The sequence below is a fragment of the Caenorhabditis remanei genome, chromosome II (assembly GCF_010183535.1).
Source record: "Caenorhabditis remanei strain PX506 chromosome II, whole genome shotgun sequence".
NCBI lineage: Eukaryota > Metazoa > Nematoda > Chromadorea > Rhabditida > Rhabditidae > Caenorhabditis > Caenorhabditis remanei.
This window is the reverse complement of record NC_071329.1, coordinates 1,456,546-1,469,063: the sequence shown is the minus strand read 5'-3', so window position 1 is coordinate 1,469,063 and position 12,518 is coordinate 1,456,546. Positions and strand designations below refer to the sequence as shown.

General features: G+C 38.2%; 4 protein-coding genes across 4 annotated transcripts; 1 reads left to right on the top strand and 3 right to left on the bottom strand.

Moving 5' to 3' along the window:
* Positions 1-882: 882 nt before the first annotated feature.
* On the bottom strand, positions 883-3,044 carry GCK72_003915 (uncharacterized protein; the record flags this gene model as incomplete). Its single annotated transcript, XM_053724330.1, has 5 exons — positions 883-979; positions 1,043-1,132; positions 1,366-1,612; positions 2,699-2,929; positions 2,975-3,044. 5 exons carry the CDS (start codon positions 3,042-3,044, stop codon positions 883-885), a joined length of 735 nt encoding a protein of 244 aa, XP_053588524.1.
* Positions 3,045-4,135: 1,091 nt separating this feature from the next.
* Positions 4,136-6,082, bottom strand: GCK72_003914 (uncharacterized protein; the record flags this gene model as incomplete). The annotated part of the gene is made up of 4 exons (XM_003100289.2): positions 4,136-4,406; positions 4,467-4,756; positions 5,252-5,564; positions 5,847-6,082. 4 exons carry the CDS (start codon positions 6,080-6,082, stop codon positions 4,136-4,138), a joined length of 1,110 nt encoding a protein of 369 aa, XP_003100337.2.
* Positions 6,083-7,481: 1,399 nt separating this feature from the next.
* On the top strand, positions 7,482-9,326 carry GCK72_003913 (uncharacterized protein; the record flags this gene model as incomplete). Its single annotated transcript, XM_053724329.1, has 4 exons — positions 7,482-7,567; positions 7,636-7,932; positions 8,420-9,058; positions 9,113-9,326. The coding sequence occupies 4 exons, from the start codon at positions 7,482-7,484 to the stop codon at positions 9,324-9,326; spliced, it is 1,236 nt and encodes a 411-aa protein (XP_053588523.1).
* Positions 9,327-10,767: 1,441 nt separating this feature from the next.
* On the bottom strand, positions 10,768-12,102 carry GCK72_003912 (uncharacterized protein; the record flags this gene model as incomplete). Its single annotated transcript, XM_003100275.2, has 3 exons — positions 10,768-10,975; positions 11,020-11,640; positions 12,017-12,102. The coding sequence occupies 3 exons, from the start codon at positions 12,100-12,102 to the stop codon at positions 10,768-10,770; spliced, it is 915 nt and encodes a 304-aa protein (XP_003100323.2).
* Between the last annotated feature and the right edge of the window lie 416 nt (positions 12,103-12,518).

Here is a 12,518-nt window from a genome sequence, read left to right as displayed (position 1 = left end):
AGTGAAATCTTATGTAACTTATAAACTCCAATTTTTACATGTTAGTGTAACCAAAGGTCTTGAGTAATTTTTGTATACTGTATGAAATTTGTTTTCTATGCGCGTTCAAGCTACAGTAAGAATTTGCACTGCTAAAACATAAGTAATATCTTGGGAGGCGCAGTGTATCGTGTTTTTGGTTCTTTTTTGGTATTTAAAAGTTTTTTAGATCAAAATCATCAGGGCAGAAACTTTTTTACGAAATGCATTTGAAATTTTGTGCTTTTGCTGTTTGCAGACATCATCGGACGATTTGAACAACCAGAAACATAAAAAGAATTATCAGATTTTAAATTGAAATAAAAATTTATTTTCACCACATTTCTTTGATTTTTCATCAATTTAATTTTTGAGAAAGCGTCACAACACCGATATTGACTTTAGCAACCGGAAATTTTGTATATAATTAGTTAAAGTCTAGACCTCTATTTTTGTAGTTGACCACATTTTTGTAACAACTGTCCATAAAGAGAAACGGTACCTCAAAAGTGAATAATCTTAAAATATGGAGTTTTGACCAGTGCAAGTTTGCTCTGTTATAATTTTTAATGAAGAGTCAGTACAATACGATGGTCAAGTACAAAAATGAGGCCGTGGCAAGCTTCTAAAGCTGCAAATTTTTAAATTTCAGGTTGAAATACCGTGAAATTTTAAATTGAGCCTTTTTAATGCTGAAAAAAGAAAAAGTCCAGATTTCTGTGGGTAGCACCATGTAATTATTGAACTAACGGACGCAACCTGTAACTTTAAATGACATAAAATAAGAATAACAATTCCAGAACTTTTATTCTTCACGATAAATATTCTCCGCAGATAAAAATCAAAAATACAGTTATCAATAATTTAATAAAAGCTCAAAACCGGCGGACGTCCGCATACATATCCATAGTTTGTGTTGAGCGCCTTCTCAAAGTCATACGGTGGAACGGCCATGTCGCAGCTGAAAATTAGAATTTTGGGAAGTTAGGCCATGAATCCTAGGCCACCAGAACAAAAAACTCACTGCATAGCATGAAGCTGTCCGTTACGGTCATCGTTTCCAGGGTAGATCCACATATTTATGCAGTCAGCGGTGATGGAGTCTGGGGTAGGGCTGGAAAATTTGTGAGGGTGTGTAAAGGTGTCTGTCGGTGTGTCCGGGTGTCCAGATTTTGAAAATTGAGATCTTAGGATCCGGCTATAAGTTTGTCAGCAGTGAAAACTAGGAAAATGTTAGTTATGCCTATCTGCAGACCTGTATACCTATCTGTATGTCCAGACACCTGTCTGTCTGTCTGTCTGTCTGTTCTCATACATGTCCGGATGTCCCCTCTTCCCACAACTCACTAATTACTATACTCCTCGGTCCTCATTGGCCAATACGCCCAGGACGGTGCAGTCCGATACCATTGAGTCCATGCGTACTTTGGATCGGTCCTCGGATCAGTGATATCGAATACTCTTGTTTTATCGTTACATGGAGCAGATATCTGCTTAGAGACATTCAGGGTACGACACTCCTCGATTCGGACACCATCAAGCCAGATGGATCCTTGGGTGATGTTGTTGCGACGGAAGAATTTGGAAGCGTGTCCTGGAAAGAATGGATCAGAACCGTCCGAATAAAAAACACCCGGTATAGAACCGAAACGTTTGAATTCAGGAGCAAATTCTTATGCGGGCGGTTCTAATATGTACCTGTTTTATTCCGGGACGGTTCTAATCAGGTTACCCTGGGATTTAAGTTAATTTTTGCCTTTTTTTCATTTTTAATTGATTTTAATTGGTCTTAACCCACATTTTCCAAATTTAACCTGTTTTTCCAATTTTTAAGGTTATTTTGGGTAAAATTATATTTTAACTTCTTAATAATAGTTATCAGTAGTTAACTTTACACTTGCCAGGCTACAGTATGCCAAGCAAATCGGTAATGAAAGAAAGTTGAAGAAAATTAAAAAGTTTGGGCCGTGCAGCGCGGTTGCGTAACGGTCGTAACTCAATTTTTTTTTTGAGAATTAAGATACAGAACACTTACAGTATGTCAAACGCTATTAAGGAGTCTTTTGTACAGGCGGTTCTTTGCAAGATACGGTAGGTTGAAGTAAGGTTTAAACACTTTATCGATTTTGCCATTGTCTTACGGTACCGGTACCCCAGGAACAGTTTTTTGTATTGTATTGTATTTGTATTTAAAGCAAAGATCACCCCTAGACCTCCATTTTTGTAGTTGACAACTTTTTTGTTCGGGCCGCGCTCAGAGAGATACGGTAGGGTAAAGGTAAGCAAAACTTTCCTGACTTTAATCTACAGTACTTTGGGCTACTGTAGCTCTCTAGGGACCGTCCGTAGAAAAAAGTTGTCAACTACAAAAATGAAGCCCTGAGCTTTATTTACACAATTTTTACAAATTTAAAATTGTAAAAACTATCCCGGCTTCAAGACGGGGTCTCAAACTTAACCTATTTTATCAAAGCTATTTCACTTCTGCCAATCCAACTTTGACCTATGAAAGAATGGTCAACTACAAAATTATAGCACTTGTTATGAAATATAAAGTCTATATAAATTCAGGATCATAAAACCTAACCAAGGTTCAAGACGCGATCTTAAAAACTACCGATTTTAACCATCCCCGCGCAATTTTTAGTCTGTCCCGGTAATTTTCCAACCCTCTACTCACTAACGATATGCTTCTGCTCATCATAACTTGAAAACGTCGTAAGCACAGCTCCCTCTCCATTACACGCTTGCTGAGCAGCGGGCTCCGAGACCGACACATTAACCATCACCACTCGAATACACCACATCTTGGTTTGATTGTTGGCAGCGCTTGGAACACGGTAGTAGCCTTTGTAGTGTTTCGGACACTTCATCTTTTGCTTCTCTTCGTGCTCTTCGGATTCACAGGATTCTGAAAAAGGGGGCGTGGCTTGATTTCTGAAAAAAGGAAACTCACCATTGTCATCTATAATAACCGCCCGAACGATGCAAAACAAGAAAGCTGCAAAAATGATCCACCGTTTCATTTTTGTGAATGATGTGGAAGGGTCGGAGTGGTTTCAGTTTTATATATCGGGCACGCTTTTTATGTCCCGATTGCAATACCGCAACTTTTGAGTTTTATGATAGGCATTGTGGATGGAAACACCTACACGTTTACTTTTCTAGGCTGTTGGCGGAGTGGAAAACGGAAACAAGGTAGATACTACGGAAAACTTGCATTCTTGATCTTTGCAAAATTTTTTGAAAATGGGGAATTTTTTTAACTGAATGAGATAGAAACATCAAAAAAAGCAAGACGGTTAATAGAGAAAATTACTGAGGAAGGATACCGAGTAGAGATAGAGTTACAGGTAGAAAGATACATTACTGTGCAAAAATCAATACGAACTTTGGCCGTTTTCAATTGAAATTGTCCAACTTTGAGAGTGCATTTCCAACTGAAAAAGGTAAAATATGATATCATTTTTGCTGGTACCGTATCACTAGAACGGAAATTTTCCCTGATTTTAAATCTGTATCTGGTTTTTGCTAAACGATGTCGTGAAAAAAGTTATTCGGGTTTTTGTGGCTTCTCAGTGCGAAAGACTCACAAAACTAACATTTTCCATGTTTTCTCTTCAATTTTTTTTGTGTTGTACGTATGAGTTCGTATTCAGAACTTATTTTCAGAAAAATTTTGTGCAAGTCATTAAATTTTCAAAAATGATGCATCAAACAAAAAAATGAGTCCGAAAATTTTCGAAAGTTCCAACATAAACAGTGCATGTTAGAAATACACAAACATTGCAACAACATCCCATTTTTGCGCAGAGGGGCCACAAAAACACGTATAATTTTTTTCAGGAGATCGTTCTGAAAAATACAGAATACAGATTTGAAATCAATGCAAAATTTCGGTTCTAGTGATAAATGTCTTGACATGTAACCTCCGGGATCCTTCTCTAGTTAGTTTATTATCATCAAAATGTACAGTTTTAAATTGTTTTTATTTTGGGAGCAATAAAAAAAGGGTGTCTCGTGAAATGATGAAACAACTCTAATTGAGTTTTCGAAAATATTAAAACATGGGGATATTGATAATGATTAACAATATTAAGTGTTTTCTGAAAGAAAGCTAGACTTCAAAAACATAATAATTCTCGTTCTTCTCAAATGCAAGAAGTATCAACTGCTCTATTTCCTCTGCGATCTCCTGTTTCCTCGTTTCCGAAGTCTCCGAATCTTCATTTTCCAATTCCAGATTCTTTTTCTTCTCTAGTAATTCAAGTACTTCGGATTTTATTGAAGTTTCATCAGATTTCCAAGAATCGAATCTGGCATTATGATCCTTGAGTATTGTCAAACAACACATATCACATTGTTCATTATTCGGGTTCTTCATTTTTCTGAAATAAGTTTGAAAATCAAATGGAATGTCCGAATTTCCTAGACGCCCCCCAACTTACAAATATAAGCACAGAACTTCATCGGGTTCTTCCAGTTGTTTGGGTTGCACGGTGATCAAGCCGTCTTTCACAGCATCTTCATCAATTTCCACGCTATCATCCAACTGTAAATTCATTTGAACGAACATCTTTTCGTCACAGTTAATCCAATAGTGAAGGAATTGATTGATATCGTGACAATTGAAAATAGTGGAATCTAAGTAGACATACAAGACATTTCGAATCGTTTTCAGGTCATCCAGTGTAATCCACCGCCCGTTTTTATATTGCGAACCGTAGAATTTGAGAGCCTGAAAGAAACAAGAGAGTTGGGAGCATACTTGTGGTGTCTAACCTATTACGGGCCGGATGGCTATTTGGTGATGTGTCGCGGGCCGGGCTAGAATGGTTTTTTTTTGATCATTTTCGCGTTTTTAACTCAAACTACGATCAAGTGACCAAAAAATGGTCGAAAAGCAGATCCGGGTGGTTTGATTAGGAGCGGCAACGTAGAAAGTGTGCATAAATTATACAGCTTGCTTAGCTAAAGGGCCTTAAAGTATTGAATTTTGGAAAATCGGGGTCTTCCAAGCTGTAGAGAGAACTAAACGTCCGTATGGACCAAATCCAGAACTGCATTTTTGTAGTTGACCAGATTTTAGCACAGGCGGCATATTACCGATTAGCCATCCTGTCCGTAGTAGAGCACAGGCATAGAACTCGTTGAGATCTACAATTTGGTATACTTTTCAGCTCGTGAAACTCAGTTTGAAGCGAGTTACGTGCTTGCAGAACAAAAAACTCACATTAGGATGTCTGAAATCCGCCGGAATACCGGAATCGATTTTCAATTTCTTATCCAATGGTATCTTGTCCATCAACTCTGTCAAAAACTCACAACTCATCTCGCTTCGAAAGAATGTGATCTGTTCGCATCTCCCCTGAAGGATTATATCCAAGTATCGACGGACGGTCTCAATTTCCAGCTGATTCAGGTAAAAAGCCCAATCGATAAGAGGGCAAGAATATAGAGAAAGTAGGAGATGAGAGACGTCGAAACACAGAGAAGGCGGGAACGGTTGAAATAAGATGAGAAGACAATCGTGTTCCGCCTCAAAGCTGAAACGCAAAAAATAATTATAGAGAGAAATTGACGGCTCATAACTCGGATCACAGAAGGATTTTGCAAAATGTTTAGAATCGGAAAAAGGGGAAACTCCGAGAACGAGACGTTTTGAAACCAATAAAACAGTATCGCTCAAAAAGTTGTTAACTTTTGGTTTTTTGGTCATAATTTTTTTCGAATTGGTCGGGTTGGTCTACAGATTTAAGAAAATATGACCAGAAAACAAAATTTTACTAGTTTTTGAGCGGTACTGTATATCGGACATCCACCATTACCTTCCACTAAACTGCCGCAATCTTGTTACAGTATTCATTGGCCTCGGTAAATTCTTATTTTCGTCCTCTTCTTCGAACCAGACACCAAAACGGTTTTCTAAATAGAACATTTCGAGTAGATAGAACGTGTTACTCAAGTGGATATGAATACGGTCGATCTTTCGTTTATACGATCGAAGATGTAGTTCCAATCGGTATGAACAAATGGACAGTTTTGCTCTGAAAATTGTACACATTTCTGATAATTTTTTTTAATTTGGTACACCCGAGCCCAAGAATTCGCAAAGGTCCGAAGACCTATCGTAACAATTAAGAATCTTGTTTAGGTGCGCGCCCGATCAATGGCGTTTCTAGACTCTGTGTATAGAATCTTCCAGAACTGCCAAAGCTGTCAGAAATTGCGGCCGGCCGCAGCTTTTTCTTGAAATCTTCAAACAGCCGCGGTTTTCTATACATAACTTGATATACTTTTGACTTTTTGGTAACAATTTGACAACCAGGGTTCCACCCCCGCTGGTGCCAGTTCTTTTTTGGGCCGACTGCGACGGTTTGAGATTTTCAAGAAAAAGCCCCGGCCGGCCGCGGCCCTATCTCGGCCGGCCACGTTTCCTAGAGGCTCGCCGCTTGCTCAAAATTCGACCCGGCGACGAGGTGTGGGTTTTGTGCGGAATTTTTATTTACGGCGCGTCGAGACCCACTCCGCGTTCCCGGGCAGAACTTTGAGATAGCGGTCAGCCACTGGCAAATGGGTACTAGTCTCACTCACAATTCATGTGGATTCATCATTTTTATCACATTGTGCAATGCGACGAATGGAAGATGGAGTAGTGGGAATGGCTTCTTCTTTTTCGGAGGGAATAGTATCGATTTGATGATCTGAATGGAGGAAATCAATAAATACTTTTATTCAAACTTACACAAAAAATGCATGGATAGCTGGGAGTGGGGGACCCGATGTTCCAGAAACACATTGAATTGAGGAATGCCTGAAAAGAAATAGAGATTTTGTGGGAATTAGAATGTAAGGGCCATACTTGTCGACCGGGCCGAAACGGGCCGACACGGGCCGGCTCGTAACTCGCGTCAAAATAAGTTTTATGGTCTGAAAAATGTACCAAAATGTAGATCTCGACGAGTTCTATGTCCGTGTCCTACTACGGGCCGGATGTCTATTCGTCAATATGCCGCGGGCCGGGCTAGAATGCCTTTTTGGCTATTTTCGCGTTTTTTGGCACTTATTGCCGGCCCGCGGTACATTAACGAATAGCCATCCGGCCCGTAGTAGGTCAAGGACATAGAGCTCGCCAAGATCTACATTTTAGTATATTTTTCAGCTCATAATATTCATTTTGACGAGAGTTACGCGTCGGCCCGGTTGACAAGTATTGTAAGGGCAGGAATAAGGAGATTATCGATTTGGGACAAACTGCCCTTTTTGTTAATCTAGAGTGTCTAGGCAAACGGCATTGCTCTGGGAAACCACAGTGTGTAATCCCCCAAAATTCCTTTTTATATTTTCCCAGAGTACCTTCCCTGCGAGACCTATCGGATCTTCCTTCTTGCATACCCAATCAATATTTAGAAACTATTAACAACTATTCTTGGATACAACTCAACTCTTCATCTAGTAACCAAATGTCAACGAATCTTGGATTAAGAATTTTCAAACTTCCGAGTATAGCATTAAATGCAGTTTTATACATGATGAACCCGATTGAACTGTAAGTTATATTGACAAATGTTTCAATTTTTTGTTTATGTTTTTGAGTTTCAATGCTTAAAATTACAGAATTGCTCTATCGTTCTGCAGTAAATCATGCTACTGGAAATGCAAAAGTTTCCGGAACACTTCTAAAATGAAGAAACAAGTTGAAACATTCAAATTGTTATTTTCATGGGATAACGTGATAAAATTACGATTTAGAACCCCTTCTGATATGTTTGAAGTAGAATTTGAAATCGAAGAATTGATAAGAGAGAAAGCCAAGTTAAAATTGAAAGACGCTTTTGTGTATGACGAAGGTTTGTACATTCCTAGTTGGATTCCATGGAACTACAATCTTAAACACGATAGATGGCAGCAAGAGTACGTTTTTTAATGTTGGGTAAAAAACATGAGTTTTTCCAAATTATAGGTATAACCAGACTTGTAAACCGGGCCCGAACGGGTCGATACGGGCCGCCGCATAACTAGCTTCTAACTCAATATTATAAGCTGAAAAATATACCAAAATGTAGATCTTGGCAAGTTCTATGTCTGTGACCTACCACGGCCCGAAAGGCTATTTGTTAATATGTCGCGGACCGGGAAAAAGTGCCAAAACTGCCATTCTAGCCCGGCCCGCGGCACATTAACAAATAACCATCCTGCCCGTAGTAGGTCACAAACATAGAACTCGTCGAGGTCTACATTTTGGTATATTTTGAGCTCATAATATTGTGTTTGAGGAGAGTTACGCGACGACCAGGTTTACAGGTATGGATATATGATAACTAAAGGAAATAAGTTACTCAAGTTTTTAGAAAAAAAGTTTAAAATCAAATGGCGATACTATAAATAATTCGTATTTCAGCGATCCCAAAACTATACCATTATATTCTCTAACACTGTATAATTCCAACTTGGAATATCTTTCTTCATTACAATCTTGGTGTGCCTACCTGTCCAATCTTTTTAATGTTCAACCCACAACTCTCAGTCTCAATTATTGGTATTTGAAAGGGGATATGATCGAAACAATAATGGACACTTATTGTGATGCAGAGAACACACCGATTAACCGCTTTGAATTACATTCTTTTTCATGGTATCTGGGTACAATAGTGGATAATTATGAGCAGTTTTTGATCCCAATTCTGGAACAACAAAATGCAGATTCTGAGTTGAGAATGTTATTTTATCCATTGAAAAGTTTCAATTTTGATTTCAACCGTCTCAGAATTGTTCCCAAATGCATGGAAATTAAGCACTCTAATTGGATAACTTTTAAGCAACTTTTGGAATTTCAATCTGAAACCGTTTACCTATGTAGATCAAACTTTTTGAACTTGGATTTCAAGAATTTAGTAGAGAAATGGAGAGCTGGTTGGACTCCGAAGTGGAAACATTTGATGGTGGAATTCAAGGAGAACTTGGATGCCGATTCGTTGGTTTCTGGTCAGTCAATGACAATTGGTTCAGAAGAAAATCATAGAAGAAGTTATATTGAAAAGTGGGTTTTTTTGTTGAAATTTATAATAATACATATTTAGTCATGATTTTTCAGGGATTCATTAATAAAAATCTATCGCTTCTGCAACAATATAAAAACAACAAAAGGAGATGTGGTTAAACTCGGATATCACATCGCTCGGTTGGACAAAGCGATAGCAACTATAACTGTCGAGAATAATAGAATTGGCTGGATTTATATTCAATCAACTAAACCGGATGCGGAGTTCACTTTTTGCGTAACCGAACACACTTTCGACCTTAATTGATTCAATTTTGAGAGCATTTTTTCAGATTTTTAGCAACCTGACTTGTTAGGAAAATTTTTTGCCAAGACTTTCTACCGATATCTTACAAGGAAAGTCTTTGGAGATGCCGCTTTCAAACGAACTATAAATTTGGTTATAGGTAATCCATTTCTGCAGTCAAAACCTGCTAAATGTCTCTGCTAGCCGAGTTATGAGCTCTCAAACTTTTCATATGGTGAAGCCATTTCACATGGGATTCCAAATCGACAAGTAATATACGCAAGATTTTCTCATCTTTCCTACGTACGAGCACAGGTAAATTATTGGGGAACACAAATAATACCGCGCGGTGGCGTGTTTGCAGCCGATTTCTAATTCCATGTGAACTGGGTTCATCATATGAAAAGTTTGAGAGCTCAGAACGCGGCTCTCATAGATATTTAGCAGTTGTTGACTGCAGAAATGGATTCCACGTAGTCGAAAATACCTATAGCCAAATTTATAGGTCGTGGCGTCTCCTAAGACTTGGCTTCTTAGTGCTATTTTTTAATGAGCCAATCATTCTATTTTCAGGTCAAATCTGCTCGTACCAGCTCACAACTGCTCACTCATCTTCTGGACCAGCATTCACCATCTTTTCAACACACAACATTTCTGTCTCCCGACAGTTTTTCACCATGGCGTCAACTACCGACGCAACGCATTTAAGCAACTCAATATTCAAATTACAGTGCAACTGACATATTGTAATATTTTGTGACATTTTGTGCAAAAATGAAAATGAAAAAATACTGTCTAAAAGAACAATTTACTCTATTTACATTTATTAAGAGTATTTTGAGTAACCAATCGAGCGCCGTCCTGGACTATTGTCACTGATGCAGGAAGTTTGATATGCTCTATAAGGTTCATGCAGGAGAGAGTCGAATTTCGAGCACACCGGTAGAAGGATGGTAGTGCTGCAGAGACTCAACTTGTAGATGGTGGTTCGATTCCACCCTGGTCTAATCAATTTTTGACAAATCTTGCTTACAACCTTTTGTGTGAAAACATAACCGTAATTAAAATTCCATACCAAAATTATGAACCACAAAACTAGGAATCCATATGTACCTTCAAATAGAATTAGTTGGAAGCATGCATTAAATTTTATACAAACTGTGAAACTGCCAAAGAAAACTCTAGAAACATGTCCACGTTGCAAAAACTAAACGAAGTTTTGGAATCAGGGTAAAACTTTCAATAAAATGAATCTTCACTCGAAACACCCATCTGGATCGTCCCCAAATAGATGACTAAGTAATAACGTGCTTGTTTATTTTAAAAAAACAAATTATCAAGTTACAGTTGCGAGCACTATTGGGAAACACCAGCCGGAAAAACGAAAAAAAGAGAGGCCAAAGCCAAATTCGCGTTCACTGGGCAGCAATTGCTGCTTTGGGCCACTCGGCTGAGCTGGTTTCTAATAAAATGCATGCTTGGTTACTCTAGTTATCAGTTTCTCATTCGGCTCGTTCGATTGCATATAGAACCAACCAATTCTATTGTTTTCCACTGTAACAGTTGCAATTGAGTGATCTGGACGAGTTAGATGATATCCAGTTTTTGTAGTGACTCCTTGAAAAGTGTGAAATTCTGCTCTGAATTTATACGCGTGAGTTGAAATATCCCTGAAAATTTTTTTTATAAAGTATTATATTATGTGATTACTTACTTCAAAATAAAACTTGTTTGACAGTCTTTCAAATCAATGTTCATGAACCTTTCGGAAATTAGGGTATCCACATCCAAATCCTCCTTAAACTGCACCATCAGCCACTTCCACTTCGGAGTCCATCCGTTTTTCCATATTTGAACTAAATTCTTCAAATCCAAGTTTGAAAAGTTTGATCTGCACAGGTACACGTTTTCGGATTTTATTTCTAGAAGTTGGTTCCAAGTTATCCAGTGGGAGTGTTCAATTTCAATTACTACAGGCGTGTTCCGTAAACTATTGAAGTCGAAAGTGAATTCAGGCGGTGGGTTGAATAACAATTTCAGTTGCAACGTGGAATCTTGCTGTTTAAGAATTGAAACTATAATTTGATCATTATAGTTTACAATTTTGTAATCCTTGTTGACGTCGTCCTTTAATTCAAAGTTGTGTACGTTACAGTAATTATCCATAATCTTCGAAATGATATCATCTTGCAAATACTTATAATTCAAGCTCAAAAACGATGGTTGAACATCAAAAAGGTCTGATAGATAGGTGGTAATTGTGTTGAAAGAATGCACGACGTCATCTCCGGCATAGTAAATCAAAATTGAGTATTCACGTACAAAAGTGGGGTCGCTTAAAACTCAATTTTTTGACAAAAAAAACAAAACTTACTCCGCCCACAATTTGCTGTAAGGGTTATTCCAAACTAGTGGAATCCAATTGTAAAAATATAATCCATCAAGGGAAAAAAGGTTCTCTGATGTTTTTTGATGGTTTTCGTTGTGAAATTTTTGTATTATTACTTTAAAATCAAAATAATTGGAAGCAGTTTTGAACTGTAACTTCAAATCATTTTCCCATGAAAACGATACTTGGAAATTTTTGATGTGTTCTTTTAGTTTTTTGGTTTTCCGGTGGTTTTTACATATTAAATTGGTCTTTTTAGTGCAGAGGGATAGGGCGACGCTGAAATCAAATAAATGACTATACGCAAATGAATTAAACTTACAATTCAACTGGGTTCATGGAACTTAAAACGGCTTTCAATGCAACATTCGGGAGATGGAAGATTTTAAATGCATGATTTGTCGTCATTGGATGGAATACAGATTAATAATAACGGAATATTGATTTTGGGGCGAGCTAGGTGCAACGAGACATCCAATAGGGGCAACAACGGTGAGTCTTGCAACGAAAAACGAACGGTATTCTGGGAAAGAAGGAAAATCGCTTCCCACTTCCGACTTCCGATTTCCAGATAAGGAAATTAACTTCCGACTTCCGGATAAGAAAATTTCACTTCCATGCAACTCTGGTATATACCGCCGATCTGGAAATTCATGCAAGGCTGTCAAAGGCGGCCTTGTAGAGGACCAAAAGATTAGTCGATATACAAAAATTCAGCCCATTTGGTTAATCCGCGGCCTCGGCGGCCCTAAAGGCCGAGGGCCGCGGCCGGCCGTGCGACAGCCTTGAATTCATGTGAAAACGCTTAACCATGTGAAAAGTTT